General features: G+C 34.8%; 1 protein-coding gene and 1 long non-coding RNA gene across 2 annotated transcripts; both read left to right on the forward strand.

Moving 5' to 3' along the window:
• The first annotated feature begins 5,455 nt into the window (after positions 1 to 5,455).
• BSK2 (BR-signaling kinase 2) lies at positions 5,456 to 10,862 on the forward strand. The gene is made up of 10 exons (XM_068609141.2): positions 5,456 to 5,994; positions 6,232 to 6,458; positions 6,690 to 6,825; positions 7,781 to 7,914; positions 8,218 to 8,323; positions 8,628 to 8,713; positions 9,120 to 9,308; positions 9,470 to 9,628; positions 10,149 to 10,262; positions 10,357 to 10,862. Exons 1-10 carry the CDS (start codon positions 5,907 to 5,909, stop codon positions 10,606 to 10,608), a joined length of 1,491 nt encoding a protein of 496 aa, XP_068465242.1. The 5' UTR covers positions 5,456 to 5,906; the 3' UTR covers positions 10,609 to 10,862.
• An 11,067-nt stretch (positions 10,863 to 21,929) lies between these two features.
• LOC137808167 (uncharacterized) lies at positions 21,930 to 24,862 on the forward strand. Its single transcript, XR_011080676.2, has 2 exons — positions 21,930 to 22,111; positions 24,346 to 24,862. It is a non-coding gene; the product is annotated as an uncharacterized LOC137808167 (long non-coding RNA).
• The last annotated feature ends 201 nt before the right edge of the window (positions 24,863 to 25,063 follow it).

A 25,063-nucleotide genomic window follows, 5' to 3' on the forward strand; every position in this document is an offset into this window, starting at 1 on the left:
TGATTAAAGGAACTAAGTTATATGTTAAGTGAATTTTGAGATATGTTTGGATTGTTTAGAAAGTTTAAAATATGTTGTGATTGAATGATGTATTGATGTGTTAAATGAAGTGTGCAATGATGTGAAAGTGTGATCAAAACATAGTATTTTCAAGAAAGGAAATATCGTGTTGAGATTGTTGTTAGGGTGTATTGATAATGAGACGATTCAGACTCTACTGATATAATGAAATCACATAGATGAAGTTATTCAGTTGGTGAGAGTCAAAGGAGGTTCATTTGGCTGATTTTGAGGTTTAAAAAAACTGATCAGAGCAAATAAAATAGATTTACCCTGTCATATGAGATGATGAGATATTGAGATGATTATGCACATGACTGTGTGGTTTCACAACGAGTAGTATGACAGGTGCAGGTCTCTAGATACTAATTTCAAGACACGAGTCTTCAGGAAGTAGAGTCAAGTGTCTATGTGTTGTGAGTCAGTAGAAGTCTGACATGAGAAAGATGAATTGTGAAATTTTGATAGACACTTGATGGTTATGTGGAAATGCATGAGAATTGATGGCTTTATGTGAATATTTAAAATTATATTTATATTAAAAGTTTTTAAAAATAGCTAGCCTACCATTTGCTTTATTTTGTGGTTGTTCTCTTTAATCTATGATGATCGTGTATTTACACAAGAGTCGATGATGTTACAAGTGATAGAACTCCCAGTAAGAAGTTGGAGGATGGAAATATTTATTTTATTTTGAATATTTTATTTTAAATCTTTGTGTATATATTTAAAATCCTTATGAAGAAAAATATATTTTTAAAACATTATAGGAAAGAGTTGTAAATATATTACAGATTTTAGTATTAGATGTGAGAAAATATAGAAATATTAAACTAAAGTTAAAACAAAAATAAACAAAAAAAAGTTAACAAATATCTACTTATTTTAACTTTGACATGAAAAGTAACTTTTATGCAGGATAAAAGTTTGGGTCCCTAGCTTTGTTTAATTACTTAATATAAATTAATATCAATCACTAAATTGGCTATAAGAAAGTGTTGCATACATTAATATTCAATTGTTTATAACAAAGATTTTAAGGAGATAGAATAGAGTATGAGAATTTTTTTCCTGTAAGAATATTGGACTGTTTAACAACATATCACCTCAAGAGTAATGTTTAACAACATATCATGTCAAGAGTAAGTAAGGGTTTTAGATGTTTTTAATAATTAATTTGAATTATATTTAGTTTTTCTTTATGAAAATTCTTAAAAAATTATACTATATATATAATCAAACACTGATACAAGTCAAGTATATATACAACATATCATTCTTTATAGACAGATAGAAGTGTACAAGTGACTTTAACCATCTTTTTAATCTTTTCATGAAACTAAAATTTCAAATATTCTTTGTTATCATTTCTGACCATAAAAAAAATACACAATAAATTAAATTAAAGATTAACTCCTATAAAGAGGATATAATAAATTTTCTTTTCAAAGGGATGTTACTTAAGAAAGTGAAGGATATGGAAGTGTTTTACTCTCTCATTAATAAAATGCTAAAACACAAAATATATTATTTTAAATGAAACCAATATAATCAATGATTTTCATGTTTAATTAGGAAATATGAGGAGGAACAACTAAACTTGAACACTTTTGGTTTTTGTCTTACCAGAATACACTCTTTTTTTTAATGTGATGGAAAGAAATTTCAGCTTCCGCAAATTTAATGAGAAATTTATACTGACTTTTTGTGTCTTTTTAAATGATATTAGCATTCTTTCAAATTTTAAATAGATAATATATTAACATATTATATAATAATGACTCATTGATTGTATCCATATATTGGGTATTGATTCATATCCTAGTAGAGTGTGTGTGTAGAATACTTTCAAATTTTAAATTAGCTAACAACCCAAGTAAATTTTGGTCCTCCAAATCAAAATGAACACCTATGAAAATGAGTAAAATTCTTCCTGTACCTTCATATTTTCTTCCTGCACTCCCTACTTTTGAATATACCAAAATTATTTTCATATTTTATTTATATTTTTTAACTTGAATGTACAATATGAAAACTTTTTAAATTACAAAATTCAAAAATTATTATTTATAATTTTTTTATATTTAAGATTGTATGACCTGAAATGTAAATTTTATATTTTAAATTGTACCCAAAATATAAATTTTCAGAAATGAATTGTATCGAAAATATATTTTTTTCAAAACTAATCACTAAAGATAATTTTTGTATTTTTCAAAATATGTCATGAAAAAAATACAGAGGAGGTGTAGGAATAATTTGCCTGAAAATAAACTTTCTGAGCCCAAGAGCGGGGTAGTTAAAAAGCCCACGAGAAGATACATATGGTTCAAGGCATTGCAATCTTCCCTATAAATATTTAACGGTATAATTTATTTTCGTGTCCTTTTTTTATCACAATTAGAAACAGGGTACTATAACATTATTACAAAAAAATTATAAAAATATATAGTCTTAAATCATTTTTATAAATTAAAACTTCTTATCTTTTAATTGTCCTAAATATATTTTAAGTATTGGTGAATTTTATTTCTTTCAGTTCTAATTCCTCTAAAAATTTTATTTTTTTAATTTTTATTAATATTTTAACTTTCTTTTTTTAACCATTTTAACGTTAGAAGTAAAAATATAGTACTTTATGTTGTATAATTCATTTAAGTAATATATTTATTGTTTTTTTAAATATAAAATAATTACATATAAAATTTTAAATTTAGTATGAATAGCAATTTTCAAATTATCGGATTAACTAATTTTTTTATAGAATACTATTTATAAAATATAAATGCATATGTTTTTATTTTATATAACTTAACAAATCATATATATTAAACACATTAGAAAAGAGAGTGGATAAATTAAAATATAATTTGTTGTTGAGAGAATGTAATATTAACCATTATATTAAAATTTATGTCTGGTTTAAAAATCTCATATTATATATATATATATATATATATATTATATATATATATATATATATATATATATATTATATATATATATATATTATATATATATATATATATTATTTTATATACCTTAATAGATTATAAAAGTTTGTCATTAGATTAAATTAAATATATTTAATATATAGAGTGAGAAACGAGTTTATTATAAGAGGAAAGAGAACACAATATTATTTATTATATTAAAATCTACTATGTTGATTAAAAAATATAATAAAAAACTAACCATGTATGACTAATATTATCATTTATGAAATAATAGATGATTAACCTGCCATTTTTCTTTTAATATTATAGCAATTAATAATTACATGAAGATCGAGTTGAAAGAGACTAAGAAATAAATATATATATATATAATATTATTTTTATTAGAAATAAGAAATAAAGATACTTCAACCAAATGATAGAGATGTAAATAGTTTTAATTAAGTTTTTAATTTAGATCCAACATTAGTACATTATTTTATCTTATGTAAGAAACACTAGTCATCTTTCATAATAAACCGTTTTCTAAAGTCATCCATTCTGAAAAAATACTACATTTTTTATTAATTTTGAATCAGATAAGCTTAGAAGAATAAAATACTAAAAATTATTATTTTTATATTTTAAATATAGAAAAAATAAATTTTACTATATAATATTGACTAAATGTTACCTTTTCACTAATTTTATATAAAAAAAATAAAGTTTTTCCATTTAACTATTAAATTATAATTTTGTGATTATTTTTGTCAATTTTTATTAAAATAATAATAATAAAATGAAAAAAAAATTATATTAAAATATGTTTTAAACATATACGTTATTATTTATGAAATTTAAAATATATTTAATTATTTTTATTTTATACTATTTTTATAGAAAATTACAGAAATATTATTTTAGTTTTATTTTTGTATTTGGTTTAAAGTATGGAGATTAAGAAACGCCATTTACACTCTTAATTCACGATATTATAAAATATATTATTGTTTTTGTAATCGTGAATGAAAAGTCATGAACAAAAAATAAAAATAAAATAACATAAGGAACACCTTTTCTTGTATCATTTTTAAGAATGAATTTTATAATACGGATAAAATGTTTTTTTAACGTACTTAAAATAATTAATGTATTTTAGAAGGAAAAAAATGTTGTTTTAGAGTAGAATCACACTGTATCTTCAATTACTTCTTGGGAGATAATAATTTATATAAAATTTAAGATTTAACAAATATTATAAAAGGAGTACTTTTTTTTATGTGAGATATTACTTTTCTTATTTTATCATCATGATTACTATATAATTAAGTAGGGACAATTCAGAAATTATTTTTTCTCATATCATGTCACTATTATTAAAGCATTTATACTTTTTCGCTTGCATTATCTCATTATTAATATAATAGAATAAGAGCTTTTATTTTGAAAGTACATTGTTATTAAACTCTGCTAAATAATACCATATGATTAAGTTTGCTAGTTTTTATAATACTTATTTTAAAAATTACATCTATCAAACATTAAAAGGATCACATGTCACATTTTAAACTTTGTTTCATGCTCAAACTAAGCATCAAAATGTGAATATTACAATGTCAAGTAAATTTAATTTTGTAGTTCCTAAAATAATTTTTTTGTGTGGGAATTTTTAGGTATTGATGGTTTTGAATTTTATTATGGGTTTCAATTTTTTTTAGTTTGATATGTACTTTCCTTTTGTTAAATTTATCTTATCTGTACTTTATTTTGTGTCAAAATTTTTGCAGGAAACAGCAACTTTAAATAAAGAAGGGAAGAATGACACATGAGTCAATCATATGATGTCAAGTGCATTTATTCCAAGGGAAATGTTAATAAAGCCATTTCTGGATAAATTCATAGCTTGGAAATATTAATTAAAAATAATATAAACATATTAATTAGTATTAAATATTTGCATTTTTAATTCTTTAGCCAATGGGTAAAAACATGAGTGGCAGTAAAAATTACAGTCAAAGTGATTTAGTTTTGTATTAAAAGAAAAATAAAAATGGTAATAAGTGGATTTTAAGAAAACAGTAACTTCTCTCCCAAATGACAATGGTGAAAGTACTTGGACAATGTTGATTTGAAGAGTTGGTGGATTGAAATTACTGGAACATTCTGAATAGGTAAATAAAGTTTGCAGAGGATGAAGAGGGAAAGTAACAACTTTATAAGTTGAAACTGCTTTTGATCATTATTGTTTGTTGAAGTTGAAAACACATGAATGAAAACAAAGGTGATTCACTTTTGATAGCAACATTACCCTTAAAACATGGAGGAGAAGAACCAACAACAAACAAACTGGTTCCACACAAAAACATCTCTCTTACGTTAACATCTCACATTGTAAATTGTAATTTTCTAACTCTGTAATGCAAAAGTAAAATAATAATAATAATTTATGAAGTTTTTCCATTGAAAAATGGTTCTCACTTCTTACTTCTTACTACTTCTCAGTCCCACCTGGGACAGCACGTGCTGCATCATAGACACTGTCATGTGACCTTCCCTGTTCCTTTTTCATCCTTTCTCCCCTCTCTCTTCTTTTTCATACTGATTCATTTTACTTACTTACCTTTTGGGTTTTGGCCTTTTCATCTCTTTCTTTCTTTCTCTCTCTTTGCTGTGTTTCCGCCGCTGCAGCAACAAAGAGTAGCAGTGACTCAGTCACTTGCTGCATTTTCCGCTTATCATATCAAACCCATACCATTGAACCGTCACTCTTTCTGCTTCTGCTAACCTATATTCATCATGCCCCCTATGTCAATCTAGAGTTGTTGTAATCTTTTTGCAACCTTTTTTCTATGTTGACACCCCACTTATTATTCCATTGCAACATTAGTTAATCATTTCACAATCATAATCATGGGTTGTCTCCACTCCAAAACCGCTCATCTTCACTCTCCTGAAGACCCCCCCACTGCCTTGCCAGACGCAAAGAAACCCGATCCAGGTCCCCCCTTAGTTCTTTTCACCTTTTCTCTCTTAGTTTTGCTTTTGGGATTTTTACACCCTTTTGGTTTTTATTGTCTGGAAATGTTTGTTTACTCTTTTTGCTGTTGTGGGGTTTGTCAAAATCTTGCATTGATGAGTTTTGAAGGTCAATGGGGATGGTTCTTGTTTTTTTTTTTTGTGTTGGTTTGAGAAAGTTTGGGTTTTTAGTTTGTTTTATTTTGTTTTGATTTTGAAGGGAATGGTGGGGATGATGTTGATCAAGAGGTTCAGGTTCCAGCATTCAAAGAGTACGGTCTGAGTGAACTTCGAAGGGCGACAAATGAGTTCAACACAGATTACATTGTTTCTGAGAGTGGGGAGAAAGCCCCCAATGTGGTCTACAGAGGGAAGCTTGAGAACAATCGGTTAGTTGCTGTGAAACGGTTCTCAAAACTGTCTTGGCCTGATGCTCAACAGTTCATGGTGAGTGGAATGGACAACTTTTATTAGCCCTCGGTATGGTTGCCGATTGAGGGAGAAAGGACAATATTTAGTTGTTTTTTTAAAACGCACTGTTAATTTTTTAGGATTCTCTTGTGCGTTTATGGGGTTTGACTGGGAGATAAAATTTTAGATTCTCTAAATTTTAAACATTTTCCCCCATGATATTTAATCTGGCAATGCAAGCTTTTTTTAATGGTTTTGATTGGTCAGGCAGAGGCAGCTGGAGTTGGGAAAGTGAGGCACAAGAGACTGGTGAATCTAATTGGTTGTTGTGCTGAAGGAGATGAAAGGCTCTTGGTAGCTGAGTACATGCCAAATGATACTTTGTCCAAACATCTCTTTCATTGTACTTCTCTTTTATCTTTACATTCAACTTTGTTAGCAGTCATTAAAGCTCTTTATTAACTATAGTACTTTTTCCCTCTCTTGTCATTCTCCTTGTTGACTAACTGTCTTTAGATCTGGTAGGGAGTCCTTGCTTTCATTTCTTGGAAGACAGGGCTGCCTGTATTAAATTTTTACCACATTTGTGTTACTTTGCTGGAGCCGTGAACAGCATATTCTAAGTGCTAATATGCTTTAACTGAGACAGAAATGATACATTTATTTAGCTGTTGGCCAACATTAAGTTATACAATTCTCATGCTTTTAAGGCTATGTTGTTTTGTTGGAGTGAAATGAACACTTGGAAAATTAGATTGCAGAAAGGTGCATTTTAACACAATAAAATCTAGATTTTGTAAGTTCCACCTTGCATATTCACCCAAACCAAGCATAACTCAATTGGCCGAGTCATTTTTTTTATACCTGCACTTTGGTAGCTTTGATCTTATCTGATTCAGTAGTTACATACCAAAGAAATTTTTGGCATGTGGAATTAATTTTCATTTGATTAGTTAAGCAGATGTAACCAACATCTCTGCATATCCAACTAAGAAATCCCTCTGAAAGGGACATTGCTACATTGGCTGAACACCATCAAGAAGCAAAGAACTTCACCCCGAAAGTAGAATTAGCTTGAAAAATAATCCTTTTTAGTTCTGGTATTCTTCTCCACTATTGTCACTAAATAACTGCATACATTGCAAATCGTAGCAGAATCTTAACAAAAAATTTATGACGAATTTCAAGCTTTCTAGACAAATCTAATGTTAATTCCTTTATCTTTGTACGAAGGGTAACATATTTTTTATTGCCTTATTTCTTAATATTGTTCTTCATAATATCTGTTTCACTTGACAACGGTAGTTTGATTATTAGTTTATTTAATTTTTTGTTGATGAATTCTGTGATTCTGTCAGGGGACAAGCAACCATTACCATGGGAAATGCGTGTAAGAGTTGCGTACCATGTTGCGCAGGCACTAGATCATTGCAGCATGGAAAACCGGAAAATATATCATGATCTGAATGCATATAGGATTCTTTTTGATGAGGTGTGATTATGAACCTATCGCCATGAACTCATTGTTTTGTAAACGTTGTCACCATATTTTAAGTGTTGTGGAATATTTTCTGTTTGCTGCAGTTTCCTGTTTTGGTATATGTATCCCATATGCTTGTTGTTTGACTTTGATACTTCATTGTTGTCTTCTCTACATCATAGGGTGATGCCTAGTTGCCATTATATTCATATGCTTGCACACAAAGAATACTAAATGCCACGAACTTCATTTGTTCGTTAGTACATGTCTAAATTAGTTATTGAAATTTGTTACTAATTTATTCACTTCTGTCAGGATGGTGATCCCCGCTTGTCGAGTTTTGGGCTTATGAAAAATAGTCGAGATGGGAAAAGCTACAGTACTAATTTAGCTTACACTCCACCTGAATTTTTGCGAACAGGTACATATTTGCTGACATGTATTTTTCTGGATAACTGATGATGGTTGAACGTAGTTTTACTTTTGTTTCTTATTGAATTCTGAACAAGGATGGACACAAACTATACACATTTGATGGCATGGGCTTATTATATACATACACGATGAATTATAGAGCAAATTTTTTATTTTGTCAATGTGGTCTTTAGAGTCTAAAAAGAATAAAAATGTTTGTTGGATTCATTGATTGCTTCAGAACTGTGTTATCAGAAGTATTGCTGCTAAATAATATTAATGACAATATGGTACTCCAATAACACCTGCAGGCAGGATAATCCCGGAGAGTGTGATCTACAGTTATGGAACTGTTCTTCTGGATCTTTTAAGTGGCAAGCATATTCCCCCTAGCCATGTATGTTTCAATTTGAACTCTCTGCATTCGTTTAAGAATGTTCTTTATCCTGCTTTTTTTAGATATGCTAATGTTTGATATGTTAATCATATAATTTATCAATTCATGTGAGTATTGCCTGGTTATGACATACTGGATTGGGGAAATATGCGTGGAGCATATGTTGGTAAAGAGTTATTATCTCTCTACATGGTGCTGGATTTTAAGATTGCTTTCTGGTTGTTGAGTTTATGTTTACATAGAATTAGTAATGAATGATTTGTATAATTAGTATTTGAAATCCTTTGATGTTTTGACTTGGTACATAAATGCCAATTTTTGCTGTGTAGTTAAATCATTTGAAGTTGAATAGTGTATGAAAAGCAAGGGTGTGAAATTTTTTAATAGGAATGATTTCGTTCTTTAGGCTTTGGACCTGATTAGAGGGAAGAATGTTTTGTTGTTGATGGACTCTTCCCTAGAAGGGCAATATGCGAACGATGATGCTACAAAGTTGGTTGAGCTTGCTTCAAAATGTCTTCAGTTTGAGGCCAGAGAACGACCTGAAATTAAGTTTCTTCTTACTTCCGTTACACCTCTTCAGAAGCAGAAAGAGGTTTTCAGTTTTCGTTTTAGCTTTCAATGTTGAGCTTCAGCTTTCATTTATTGTCCTTTTATCTCCATACCAATTGTGTTCAACTTCATTTGTCAGGTTTCCCTTCTCTTTCTTGTAAAATATTTGTTCATCATGTTGAATCCCCCTCCCTCTTTTCACAGGTAGCATCTCATGTGTTGATGGGCCTAACTAAAAACACAGCAGTGCTACCAACCATGCTTTCTCCCCTTGGAAAGGCTTGTGCAAGGATGGATCTTACTGCTGTGCATGATATATTGTTAAAAACAGGTTATAAAGATGAAGAAGGTGCAGAAAATGAGGTATGTCAAAAATCACATATTGGCCTGAAAGAAGTCAGGTTTAGGTAGATACTACAGAGAAACCTGTATACCGTCTGGGACGTGTGGATATTTAGCTGATGTGTTATACCTGTTAGCATGGTTAATATTCCTGTTATCTAATTCATTCACATTTGGGTTCATTGACCACTTTCCTGCTGGAGAGGGTTTGCTCGACATCATTACAAGAAAAAAGAAAAATCATTCACGTTTAACTTGTTCTTCTGTTTGGGTTGACTTATTGCCCGTACACCACATTCTTATTGGCTTATTGCCTTGGAATCTGAGAAACACATAAAATAAACACGCCATTAGTTACTGACATGAATGGGCTGCACTCTAGTTGCATTGCATTAATGGATAAGGTGCTGTCTCTGCAGCACAAAGCTGTTTGTTTTACATCGAAAGACTAAGATTGCAAATCTCACTTGTTAATCTCTAGTTTTTCCGCCAAATGTTTTTGGTACTTGCTTTTGTCTATTAACTAAAGATGTGATTGCAGCTTTCATTCCAAGAATGGACACAACAAGTGCAAGATATCTTGAACACTAAAAAGTTTGGGGATATTGCATTCAGGGACAAGGATTTCAAAAATGCTATTGAGTATTATTCTAAGGTAGATTCACTGTTGCACAATCTTTTACAGGTTTTTGGCGGTGCCTCTACACGTTCCTATTCTGAATGTCCTTTATTTGTTTGCATTAAAACAGTTGGTGGTTATGATGTCTGTTCCTTCTGCTACTGTGTTTGCAAGGAGAGCGTTCTCCTACTTGATGAATGATCAAGCAGAACTTGCATTAAGAGATGCCATGCAGGCACAGGTATGCATACCTGATTGGCCAACTGCATTCTACCTGCAGGCTTTGGCTCTCTCAAAGCTAGGAATGGAAACTGATGCACATGACATGCTCAATGATGGGGCTGCCTTTGAAGCAAAGAGGTCTAACAGCTGGCGTGGTTAATTTTCTTATTTGCAGTTCTTTGCTCACTAAACTAGCAGAGTGGCATAAAAAATATGCTATTTTGCCATAATTTGTACTTGCTAGAATAGGAACATGTAGGATGCTAGTTTAAGGGGCAAGCAAAAGAACTCTGGCATAAGATGTTCTCGAGGAATGTTACAGTATAGATTTTCCCATACATATGAATTCTGTAGAATTAATTTTCTCCATATGAAAATAACAATGTGTTTGGATGGGGAGTTTTGAGGGAGGAATTCAGTTTTTAAGTGGATTTTTTAAATATCACGTATAAAATTGATTTTTTATATATTAACTATAAATGATTTTCAAACTTATGAAAGTTTAGTAGGCTATTTTTTAAGTAGAAAAAAGGGGTTTCGAACAACATTAAAAATTGAAGATTTTGTAAATTCTTTTTTTGGTTTGTGTGAACTTTACTCCGAACCTTAGTGGTTGGACAGTCTATCAATGTTGCCCCTCACCCCCTTGGCTTCAAATCCTTTCCTCTTTCTTTTGAACAATCTTCCATTGCCTTTTTCTCCTTCACGGCTCAGTTTCGAACTTATCAATACTCTTGACTCGTACATATATGTCACCACTTGCTCGTCATTAAGCAGGAGTAATCTTGCTCCCATGACTGATCACCTTTAAGTGCTCACTCACAATTTAGTGTTTTCCACAACCTGAAGACTATTTAGTTTGTACGGGAACTAGAGGTAGCAACCCATAGCTCAAGAACAAGTGCATGGGAATCAGTAATGACAGTATGCTCCTGTTATGCATTTTTCTGCATCGTCCTTGTTACAACTTCGTCTTTACAAGAGAAGCAATAGGTTTTGGGTTCTCTACATGTACCAACTCTTGATATAGCAGTCCTAGATGTATCTGTAGTAAATAAAGGTTTTAAAACTCGAATAATGTTAGATTTTTTAAGACGTGGATAATCATTGTCCGTAAAACCTTATCTACAATGTATTTTGTAAGTTTTCTAGGATACAACAGTAGAGAAGATTGTCCAACTTCCATTGTTTTTCGAGTTCACATAGCCGTTTCCCTATATCTGAAACGAAACAGGATCGTTGCATATCTTCTGCAACTCTTGCTTAATTTCCACAATACCCTCTTTTGATATCTTTTGCGGTATCTGAAGGGTTCCAAAAGTATTTAGCGTGGAATCCCTTTGAGCGTTGCTTCCATATCTAACAAATGGTGTGTGTATTGTATCTGCACGATTAATAAAGGTTTAATAAATGTTTAAAGTTAATGTAAAGTTTAAACACACAACATATAGTTGAAAATTAATTTTATTGTTAATAATGATATTATTATTGTACCGGTACTGGGCGAGGCCGGGACCCACCTGCCTGCCCGACTCCCAGTCAAGCCTGACCGAGAGACTGATAAGTCAAGATCTTCATAAATCTGACCGAACGGCCGACAGACCTAGACCTTTATATACTTGGCTGACAGACGAGTGGCCGAGACCTTTGTATACTTGGTCGACTGACGAATGGCCGAGACCTTTGTATACTTGGCCGACTGACGAATGGCCGAGACCTTTGCATACTTGGCCGACTGACGAGTGGCCGAGACCTTTGGAGACTTAACTGAGATGGTCGAAGACCACATTTATTTGGCCGATGGCCTACCCTCACCGTGAGAATTTGGCCGATGGCCGAACCCTATTACGATTAACGCTCAAACCGAGATCAGTAAAGCTAATCCATCATCAAGAATTAGGTAATGCAACCCTAAGCGGTATCCACCTCGATAAACGGGCCCAACAAGGTAGGCCCATTAGAATAATATAAATAGCACGCATTCCAAGGAGTAAGGTATGTCATTATTACTGTTCACCTACCTGATAGCTAACCACCTGCTTTACTGACTTGAGCGTCGGAGTGCCTTTGCAGGTACCCCCACCATCCGGTGTTCACCCGACGACCGAGTCCCGAGTGCCGAAGGATAAGCAGGAGGACGAGAAGAATCCCAGTTCATCACCCAGTCATCTGCCCGACCGAAGGAAGGAGAAGAAGACTTCAATAGTTCTCTAGGTCCCATCTCCCTAGCAGGAACAATTGGCGTCCACCGTGCGGAAATCACGCCGGGGCGAGGACTATGGCCGCCAAGGTTTTGAGAGCCGGCTACTACTGGCCGACCGTACAGGGCGACTGTGCCGAATACGTAAAGAAATGTGCCAAATGCCAAGAATTCGGCCCCCTCCTCCACACCAGGCCGGAAGAACTGCACAGCATCATCTCCCCATGGCCGTTCGCCATGTGGGGGATGGACATTATCGGTCCGTTCTCCCCGGGGAAAGGGCAGACCAAATTCCTCCTGGTGGGAGTCGACTACTTCACAAAATGGATCGAGGCCGAGCCTCTCGCCTCCATCTCAGCGAAGAATGTACAAAACTTCGTATGGAGGAGCATTGTCTGCCGATTCGGCGTCCCACACAATAGTGACTGACAATGGCCGACAGTTCATCGACCGAGGCCTACAGTCCTTCTATGACGACCTGGGCATCAAGTCCATCACGGCCTCGGTAGAACACCCACAAACAAATGGGCAGGCCGAGGCCGCCAACAAGGTCATACTCAACGAGCTGAAGAAGCGGCTGGGCAAGGCAAAAGGACGATGGACCGAGGAACTAATCGAGGTACTTTGGGCGTACAGGTGCACTCCCCAAACTACCACACAGGAAACGCCCTACAGCCTGACATACGGAACTGAGGCCATGATCCCGGTAGAGGTGGCCGAGCCCACCATACGATGGCAGATGTTCGATCTCACCCTAAACGAGGAAAGCCTAGCGGTCAACCTCGACCTGGTAAGCGAGCTTCGCGACAAAAGCAAGATTCGGGAGGCTGCCTGCAAAGCCCGGGCGTCCAGACGGTACAACACCAAAGTCCGGCTTAGAGGTTTCCAGAAGGGCGATCTTGTCTCGAGAATGCGCAGCGATGCAAGAAAAAACGAAGGGAAGTTCTCATCCAACTGGGAGGGGCCTTTCCGAGTCCGAGAAGTCGCACAAGGAGGAGCCTATCACCTAGAATGGCTTTCAGGAAAAATTGTACCGAGGACGTGGAATGCCACGCACCTCAAATTCTATTACAGCTAAAATCAATAAAATCACGCACTCTTTCCTCACCCAATCAGGGAGGTTTTAACGAGGCGTTTTCATCAAAAGTGTTGGAAATATTCTACCGAGAATACCGGCCGACTGCCCACTTGCTCGATTAACATCGCGAGTACCGGCCGACCGCCCACTTGCTCGATTAACATCGCGAGTGCCGGCCGACCGCCCGCCCGCTTGCTCGATTAACATCGCGAGTGCCGGCCGACCGCCCGCCCGCTTGCTCGATTAACATCGCGAGTGCCGGCCCACCGACTGCCCGCTTGCTCGATTAACATCGCAAGTGCCGGCCCACCGACTGCCCACTTGCTCGATTAACATCGCCAGTGCCGGCCTACCGACTGCCCGCTTGCTCGATTAACATCGCAAGTGCCGGCCTACCGACTGCCCGCTTGCTCGATTAACATCGCAAGTGCCGGCATACCGATCGTCCACTCGCTCGATTAACATCGCGAGTGCCGGCCAACTGATCGCCCACTTGCTCGATTAACATCGCAAGTGTTGGCCGCTCAAAGTTTAAGAGTCACAACTAATGGCCGATCGCCCACATTTTACTTGCTCGAGTTTAAAACTCGCAACCATTGGCCGATCGCCCACATTTTACTTGCTCGAGTTCAACACTCGCAATTAATGGCCGATCGCCCACATTTTACTTGCTCGAGTTTAAAACTCGCAACCATTGGCCGATCGCCCACATTTCACTTGCTCGAGTTTAACACTCGCAATTAATGGCCGATCGCCCACATTTTACTTGCTCGAGTTTAAAACTCGCAACCATTGGCCGATCGCCCACATTTTACTTGCTCGAGTTCAACACTCGCAATTAATGGCCGATCGCCCACATTTTACTTGCTCGAGTTTAAAACTCGCAACCATTGGCCGATCGCCCACATTTTACTTGCTCGAGTTCAACACTCGCAATTAATGGCCGATCGCCCACATTTTACTTGCTCGGGTTTAACACTCGCAACTAATGGCCGACCGCCAGATTTTACTTGTTCGAATTCACACAATCGCGTTTATGGCCGATCGCCCGAACCAGTGGGAGATCGATTGTTTAACTTGTCAATTATCGATACAAAATGATAAAGAAAGAAACTGGACGATATATTAATCAAATCACTAGGCGATACATCAAAATACATAATAAGAAGGCCACGCCCCGGCCTTGGAGGATGCTTAAAGAAAGAAGGAAAAAGCCACAACCCGGCCAAAGGTATAAGCCTAATCCTGCACCTCAATGCACTCACCCTCCTCGGCCCCAGCCTCCCTACCATGAACATCGGCCTCCCCTCCTTCGGTCCCGGCCGGTTCAACCCCTCCAACAGTCAAGGCCGCCACTTCAGCACTCGGCATGATCCGACCTTGATAGACTTCACAATCAAGGTCGAACTCCCCAGCAGCCGGCGGCCCTCCATATAGCACGTGCGCTTGACGCACGGCTCTTTCAAAACACTGCTTCAGTAACTCCTCGGCCTCGTCGTAATTCTCGTCGAGTTCAGATTCGACTTTGGCCTTAGCAGTTTGAAGGGCAAGCACCTCAGCGGCCGACTCGGCCAGCTTCCTGTCGGCCCACTCCTTCAACTGGGCGACCTCAGCAGCCGCCCTCCTCTTCTCAGCCTCAAGCTGCCGCTTGGCCTCGGCAGCCTCATTTTGAGCCAGCTCCCTATCGGCCGACTCCTTGGCAATCTTGGTTGTCAGGTCAGCGTTAACAGCCAAAGATTGATCCAAGGACTGGGTGGCCTCCGAGAGCTGATGCTCCAAGTGTGACACGGTCTCCACGTGTCGGTCTTGCCCCTGGAGACCGTGCTAGAAGAGCACCACCGAGCGGCACACGAGCTCGAGGCCACTCCTGAAGAGCTCTGTCGGGGCGACGCCTTGGAGGGACTCTCGAGACTCATCGGGGAGCGCCACACGAACCCTTCGTGTGAACTGATGGTCGCGCCCCAAGAGATCGAAGGGGGTCGGCCCAAATGAGCCCGGGCGGGAGCGAGGAGAGAACTGCGCCACCTCGGCCGCCTCTCGTCGAGGAGGAGGCAGAATCGGCATCGAGCCAGGGGACCGGACGGTAGTTGCTACATTACTACCCTCTCTCGGCCTCTTTTTGGACTTCTGGGAAGGACCAGCCCGCTCCCTGGTTGGGGCCGCCACCTCACTAACCAGAGGCATCACCTCCAAGCTGCGGCGACCCTTGCGCTCGGTCGCTTTCTGTCGGTGCTTATCAAGCACGCCGACAGCACTTGGCCGCTCGTTCACCATGATTTCTGCAAAAAGAAAGCACAAGTTAATAAAGGCCGAACGATGAAAGATGACAACCAACAGACCGACTAAACACCAAAACAAAAACCCATACCCCGAACGGCCGCCCAACGCCCAGGCTTGGCATAAGCCTTGACCAGCGTCCGACATGGGAGCCTCCTCGGGAGGGCGTCAAAGAGCGAAAGAATTTCCATCTCATCGGCACCCTCTGTCGGCCTCGGCCATTCTTTGAAGCCGCAGGGCTTGCGAGTCCAGTAGAGAGGGAACCTCGATCTACCGGACTCGTCAAAAAATATGGCCGTCAACTCCGGCCGAATGATGACTTTAACGAAACGCTCCTTAAATCTTTTGTAGGAGCCGGCAAATAGGTCGAACAAAACACTACCCGTCCGCCCAACCAGTGAATGCCACGAGGCCTTCTTGGCAGGGTGAGAGGCATAATGACAAAGAAAACAAGAGGGAGAAGGATGAAGGCGCATTACGTCACACAACAGGCGGAAGGCCTGAAGGGACGCCCAGGTATTAGGATGAACCTGGGTGGGCGCCACGTTGAGCGCTCGAAGAACGCCCATCGTAAACGTGTCAAAAGGCAAAGACACGTGAAGGTCAGAAAAGAAACAAGTGTACATAAAAAAGAAAGGGGGACCGTCTCCCGGTCGTCCCATACACACTCTCTCAGTTGGCCCACAAGGCACAACATCGAAATAACTAGAGTGGCCGCCCGGCTTCAAAACTGGGTTCTTAACTAAGAACTCGGCCACGCACTCCGCAGTACTATATGTGGAAGATTTCTCAACCACGTTAGGATCCACCCAGCTAAAATCCATTAGCGGTATGGCCGAGGGAGGAGAGTCCGACCGGTCACACGCAACCGCCGGATCATCCTCCCTCACAACTTCCACCGGGGACGACCCCTCGGCCAACCCAACGGACTGGGAGCCGGCGGAAGAGGAAGAAGAAGAAGAAGAAGAAGAAGAAGAAGAAGAAGAAGAAGAAGATGAAGATGAAGAGGAAGACTGTCCGATAGGAGAAATCGAGGCCGGGACCCACCTGCCTGCCCGACTCCCAGTCAAGCCTGACCGAGAGACTGATAAGTCAAGATCTTCAGAAATCTGACCGAACGGCCGGCAGACCTAGACCTTTATATACTTGGCTGACAGACGAGTGGCCGAGACCTTTGTATACTTGGCCGACTGACGAATGGCCGAGACCTTTGTATACTTGGCCGACTGATGAATGGCCGAGACCTTTGCATACTTGGCCGACTGACGAGTGGCCGAGACCTTTGGAGACTTAACTGAGATGGTCGAAGACCACATTTATTTGGCCGATGGCCTACCCTCACCGTGAGAATTTGGCCGATGGCCGAACCCTATTACGATTAACGCTCAAACCGAGATCAGTAAAGCTAATCCATCATCAAGAATTAGGTAATGCAACCCTAAGCGGTATCCACCTCGATAAACGGGCCCAACAAGGTAGGCCCATTAGAATAATATAAATAGCACGCATTCCAAGGAGTAAGGTATGTCATTATTACTGTTCACCTACCTGAGAGCTAACCACCTGCTTTACTGACTTGAGCGTCGGAGTGCCTTCGCAGGTACCCCCACCATCCGGTGTTCACCCGACGACCGAGTCCCGAGTGCCGAAGGATAAACAGGAGGACGAGAAGAATCCCAGTTCATCACCCAGTCATCTGCCCGACCGAAGGAAGGAGAAGAAGACTTCAATAGTTCTCTAGGTCCCATCTCCCTAGCAGGAACAATTATTAATGATTTTCTTATTGTTACTATTATTATTTTATAATTTTATTATTATTATTATTTATGATTTATTATTTTATTATATAATATAATGAATAGACAAACTCATTCACAATGCCTAATACTCCACACCGAAACACAATAAAGAAGTGCACCAAGTCCATATAAGACTCATATAATTGAGTACTATAATTTCCATAATCAACTATGGTGCACAACTCATATATTGATTACACCTAAAAGTAATAGATTTGTGTGACTTTTTTTCATCAACAATTAAAGATTTCTTGTGTAGGGGTGGGCAAAACATCCAATAAGCCAAAAGTGTTCCATTTTTATACTGATCGAATTCATTCAAAATCCATTTATTTCAATTTAATTTTTATTTTGATCCATATTTTATTCAATTTTTTTATCAGATTTTAATTTTGCTTAAACAGATTCTAAAAATTAAAAAATCTAAATTTTCAACCTAAATGTCGTTTCTCACCTGGTGAGTCATTTTGCTTAGTTTATACATTCATTATTTTACACTAGACATGTGTTTGGCCCAATGGGACCTCAAACTTTTTACTTGTGTTTTTACCAATCTTTTATCAATATTGGGCTAATTAACGAATACATATTAACAACAAATTGTTAGGATGCGCATTGAATCAGGGATTTGTTAATAAAAGGAGATATCTTAACTCTATTGGTATATTAGAATCATATAGATGAAGATTATTAGGTGGTGAGAGTTGAAGGAGATTCATATGATTGAACCAGCGATTTTAAAAATAATTGACAAGGAAGATCATACAAATTTACCTTGTCATATGAGTTGACTAAATTCATATGTTCATGTAGCTGTGTAGGGAGATAACACATTGAAGGTAGCATGGAAAGTACAAATCTTTGAGTCTAAATTCAATGCATGGTTCTTTCGGAAGCATAGTCAAGTATCTATGTATGATATCAGTGGATTTATGGCATGAGTGGTAATGAATTATGTGAGTGGATCTCTGGCATGAATGGTATGGAACATAAGTTATTTGTAGGTACTTGGCTGTTTAATACACTGAAATGAATGAAGTGTGATGATTCATATGTTTCTGATTGTATTATTTAAATTTAAAATTATATTGAAAGTTTTAAAAATATCTAACTAACCATATTTTCTTGTTTGTGCTTTATTTTTTTAAATATATAATGTGTTACATGATATTGTTGGTGGTAGAACTATGAAAAGATGAAGTCTTCCTTTTTCTTAGATGTTTTATTTTATTTTATATATATAAAATCTCTAAAAAAAGATATAATTTTCTAATAATATTTAATAATAATGATAATGATAGGTATATATAATTATCTATATAGCTTTTTAGGTAATGTAACTAGAGATGTTACACAAAACTAATCGAATATGTCAATATACAAAGACAAAGCTCACTAGCATGTCAATCCACTTACACACTACATCAAGTAATACAAACCGGGATAAAGGTGACGAAGAAATTTTTTTTTGCCCTAATAATTACTTTGTGCACTCTAATAATAGAATGACGAACACTTTAATATTATTCTTAGAATTTTTTATAAATAGATATAGTCTTAATATATAGGTTTTGGTCTAGTTCTTCATATTTTTATTTTAATATTTTAATAATATTTTTTTTCATGCTATGTCAAATGATTGTTGTTATTTGAAATGTTTTGAGATATCAAGTTGCATAGTGATTCCTAACATGAAAATTTTTATTTTAAAAAAATATTATTTAAAATTCTTTCATACAATTTTGAAAATAAAAATAAAAATATTCAGAAATGAAGAATCCGGAGTAAATTCCAGAATAAATAATTTAAAATTATTATTTATCTGTTTTGAATTATTTATTTTATAAAATTTATGGATACAGAATAACCTTTTAAAATAACGCAAAACCTATTTTGGAATGCTCCTTTTGTAACTATAAAAATTAAATATTTTTAACAAGGTTTAATACCTATTTCAGAATATTCTATTGAGGAATATAAAATGTAAAACCTTCCAGATTCATTTTTAAGGAACTAAGAAAAAAAATAATTGATCCAAAGGGCCCACTCTGGTACAAGGATCAAAATGCCACGTTTCTGTTAAGTTGTTTACTTCTACACGTTCAATTTAACTTTCATTATACCTTTCTTATAAATGTTTATATAATTTTTTACACAGATGATAATAATAAGTAAATCCTTTTTAATTTAAACTGCATAAAAAAGTTCAACAAATTTTAAAAGTAGTTTAGTAATTAATTGTCTCCATAAAATTAAAATAGATATTAGTAGGCAAAAATAAGTTAAAGATAATAATAAAAATATTAAAATATAAAAAATAAATAAGCTTCTAGTCGAAGTAGCTTATAGCTTATAAGCTAAAAACTCATGAAGAAATATACTTTGAGAGACTTACTAAATATTTGTGTATTGGTCAAACTAATTTATATGTTAGGTAAATAAGTTAGTAGTTAATTTATTGGTTTTATGAAACATACTTATATAGAATTTATTTGTCAAAACTAGTTTATTAGCTAATTGATAGGTAATGATTTAGCTTTTAACTGATAAATTAGTTTTTATTTGATAAACTAGTTGATAACTTTCAATTTATAAGTTTCAAGTTGAGAAGTTAATTTATTGATAGAGTTGGGTATTTAGGCAAAAACCTAACAAACTATCCATATAACCTAAAACCCATGTGGCTGTAGAGCAAATATTTTTAGAGAAACAATAAAATTGAATAATAATAAAATTAGTACTTAAAAAATACTTTTTTTAAGAGAGCCTAAAAGGTTAAAAGAAAATATGAGTTAAAAAATAGTTTACTTAAAAAAAATTTACTAAATTAGAAAAAAGTTTTGATTTTTTTAAAGAAACTAATATTTTGTTATTAAAAATAAAGTTTTAGTCTAATTTTAAAGTTTTGATTTATTTTTTATTTTTTTTAAATTATTTCTAGGAAAAAGAAAATATATAATGTTAATTTAAATTATTTATATATGGTGTAAAATAAATGATAAAAAAACTGGATTCATAACTAGCTAATAAATGATATTAAAAGATGTATGTAGATGAAGTTTGTATTTCTAAAAAAAAAATATTATTATTCATAACTAGTTAATAAATTAAATGGTATTAAAAGATGTATTTAGATGAAATTTGTATTTCTAAAAATGAAAAAATATTATTATGTAATTATAATTATAATTTTTTTAAATAATTAAATTTTTATTAAACTCTCTATTGTTCCACTTTTGATGGAACCCAAATATCTTGCATGTAAGGAGGCTTCGAGAGAGAATGAGGCCAAAAGAAGAATGAAACATTTTAAAGAAATTAGTGAAATTCTTATAAGTGATTTTAGTAACGTGATGGAATTGTTTGTGTTTGTAAATTGTTACGTCTAGAAAATGACTAAAGTTCCTATGTGTAAAAAATAAAATATGATTAAATATTAAAAAAGTATTTGATAACTACCCCCTCCCTACGAATTATGAGTCAGATATTTAGTATTTTTCAATTATTTAATACTTATCAGCGTTTCTAATTTTGTAAAATAATTTAATTAAAATATAACTAAAATTAAAATAAATTTTAAATTAAATGAAAAAATTATTATAAAATCTTATTAGAAGAAAAGTGTATAGTTTATAACAAATGAAATTATTTAAATAAAAATAATTTTAAAAAGTTGTATATTTATTATTGTTAAAATATTAAACAACAATTATTATGCTATGAGGACATTACTATAATAAGAATTGGAGATATGATGAGATAAGTTGGGATAGGTATATGTGTATCCTTTCTCCATCCTGGATTTTAGATAGATTATTTTATGAGCAATTATTTTAAATTTACATGATTAAGAAAGTAATTTTAAAATTTGAAAACAAAATAGGTACTCTAAATCTAGAGAATAAATAGATATTTTAATATTATTTTATCCTATACTCTAGAATCATATGGATAAATATAAACAAGGAATTTTTATTATTAAATAAAATTTATATAGCGTTTGTTAAATTAGTGAAATAACTTATTTACAATATAAATATGTAAAAAAAATAAAACAATTTTGGTTTAAGATAATGGATTTGTTATTGGTTAGGTTATTAATATATATTAGATTTTGGGGGAAAATTGGAACATGCAGGATTCTGACAAAGGCCGAAATGCGCGTGATTTTGTCCCTTAAATTGCAAATGCCGAATCTTAATAGCTCCCGTGTGATTCATTTTTACAAAGTCGTAGTTTCGTCTTGTTGGAAATCAAAGGGTCCTACATCTACTCTCAAGTTTCTTCCTTTTTCTCGTTAACTTCCAAGGTACGAATACCACCGTGTTCCACCCTTCTTTCCGTTAAGACCCCATAAAAATTCGTGTTTTCCTTATCTAAATTCTTCTCTTGTTGCTCATACCTAGATTCAGCTCATTTTCATAGATGTTTTGCTCTCTGTTTTTCTCTTCGTGTTTTCTCTCCGATTGGGGATTATTAAACACACCAACAGAACTCTTATGTTGATTCATAATGAACGGATTGGAAATAAAGTTTGCATGAATGCTAAATTATCATTTATTGTTGATTTCTTTCCTTGATTTTTGGGGCTTCATGACCTGCTGCAGAAATCCACTGCACCCGGTCAGATTGACTGGGTTTCATGGTGATGATTCAATCTTGAAAAAGGTTTTTGACGATTTTTCTTGACAATTTCAAAGTAATATATTTTGATTATTTCGCGATGATTCAGTTTATGAACTAAAAATTGTTTGTGAAAATTTTTAAAGTAACTTACGAGTTTGATTATTTGGATATTTGCTATGTTAATTGTAATTTGAATTTGGTGTTTTTGAGATAAATTAGTTATTGGGTTTAACATTTGATGATAACTTTAATTTCATGCTGTGGATACGTGGTGCTAGGTATATGTAAAGTAGAAAACATTTATTGTTCATGTTCTTTTCTTTTGTTCTATAAAGAAAATAACCGCTATGCAATGCTTAGTGGAAGAAATTCACAGCCGAAGGTTTTTTTTTTGGGTTTAAGATAGTTTATATCAACGGTTTCAAGTAAATTTGAAAAATAATGTGCCTCTGAAAGCTAAAATGGGTAATTTTAGGAGGTTTCTTTCTCTTTTTGTATTTGGTGTGCCTTTCATAATAAGCTGTGTATAATACTTTTCCATGTGTATATTTACTTAAACTATTAACATATAAAGTAATAATTTTATTTTAGTTGAATGGGATACATGACTAAATATTGATCACTATTCCTAATGATCAGTGGTAGGGGTACCATAAGAATCTTGTAATAATTCTAAATATTAAAGTATTACAATGCGTGTTGGAATCAGTTCTTGCTCGTGCGAATTTGAAGAAGTTGAGAGCTGTTGGATATAGTTGTATTTGACAGATAATTTTCTCTCGTGCGAATTTGAAGAAGTTGAGAGCTGTTGGATATAGTTGTATTTGACAGATAATTTTCTTTCATTCTCCTTTTCCTGTCTCTCTTTTTGATTTCGAAGATGCATATGTTACTGTGTGTAGGGGTGTGTATTTGAAATTTTTAAAATCTGTTTTAAATAATTACATTCATTTAAATCTAAGTTCATATCTTAAGAAAAATAGTTTATATTTTTGTCGATTCAAATCTAAATGATTGGATTAGATTTTAATTTCATATTTTCTCAAACAGTGTTATGAAATTTCCAAAAGTTGAGTAATAGAAGAAAGGGGATATTTTATACTAATCCATGTTTGATTTTAGATATTGAACTAAGTAGGATACACGCATTTTTGTGTTAGGTCGAATGTCAGAATTCACTAGGTTAGATTAGAAAAATAAATTTGGCTGATATCATGTCCATTAGTTGAAGAGGTTAACTGGTTACTCATACTAGTGGACTCATTACGGATACTTTTGGAATACTGGACTTGCAAAAGATGTTTCTCTCCTAATTTTTCCTGTACATCTTGTGGATTTTGATTCTTTTGGAAATATTTAAAGACAGGTATGGAAGTAAACTATAAGCAATTCAACATTTTCTGGTATTTTGGAAGTTTTTGTTAATTTTATCATGATCACCAAGTGACCTCAAACCTTTGGGCGTGCTTGTGGTGCTGCTGATCTTGTTTGACAGCTTCAGTTCTCTCATTGGCCCATCCTTATAAGTAATAACATAGATGTTTTAATTTGCTAAGCTTATGAATCCTCTTTACTCTTTGAAGACACCTATAGACCTATTTAAGACATATTCATGCATGGTAGCAGTAATGGGGTGGATGAAGTTAACGACCAGCTAATAGGTCTTCGTATTTTAACATGGTAGAAAAATTCGGACAGTACGCCTGATCTGGTGGTTAGTTTGAGGTCAAATAAACCTACCAGGTTGAATGGGTTGATCAAGTTTGACCAAAATTCGGTCAGCATGTCTGACCAGCCCAGTCAAGGATCACCTAATCTCAAAACAGAGATTTAAAATATCTGATATGACATCATAAATTTAAAATATCTTATCCCTCGGATTGGATGATCTCTGAGAATTTTGGTTTTGAATTGTAGGAAAAAATTAAAGTCATATAGTTATATGGATAACAGATCATCGACCAAGGAGTCCAAAGAGGTGGCACGCGAGTCTCTTATTGCTATCTCTAACTCTCTGCCTGAAAAGACTCTGGATTCAAACTTGTCTGAGAGCAAGAAGTCAGATGGGGTTGCAATACCAATCCGTGATAAAGATGACAAATTTAGGTCTGAACTGATTTCGATCTCTTATGCTGAATCTCCTGATGTCAAAATCTGATCAGTTTTGATGATAAACTAGTTCTGTGTGTAACTCATGGATTATCTGTTTTGTTGAATTTTCTGTCTGTCAATGTTGTGAATGAACTGATTATATATTGTCTCAACCGTAATGCAACCCTATGTAAATATTGTAACCGGCCACTTGCTCTGGTCGTTTGTTGTTTTGACTGTGACAACTGTGTTGTCTCAGTACTATATTACTTCATGTGAGGTTGTAAGTGTAAAACATTTTCATATGTTAAATAATACTGTTTTGACCACTTTTATACAGTTATGAAATTTGTCATCTGTCCTTTTCAAGGAAAGAAGTTTTAAAAAAATTTACAATGTCACACCCATAGGAAATGGTGATTCTGCTGTAGTTATGCAAGAAAAATAGATTAATGACATCATGATTTTCATAAGAAACAAACTGCTTCGTGGAACACCTCTATTGACTCCAATGCAGTATAGTCTGCATACTAGTACTTGGTGT

The sequence above is a fragment of the Phaseolus vulgaris genome, chromosome 3 (genome assembly GCF_051622355.1).
Source record: "Phaseolus vulgaris cultivar YP4 chromosome 3, ASM5162235v1, whole genome shotgun sequence".
NCBI lineage: Eukaryota > Viridiplantae > Streptophyta > Magnoliopsida > Fabales > Fabaceae > Phaseolus > Phaseolus vulgaris.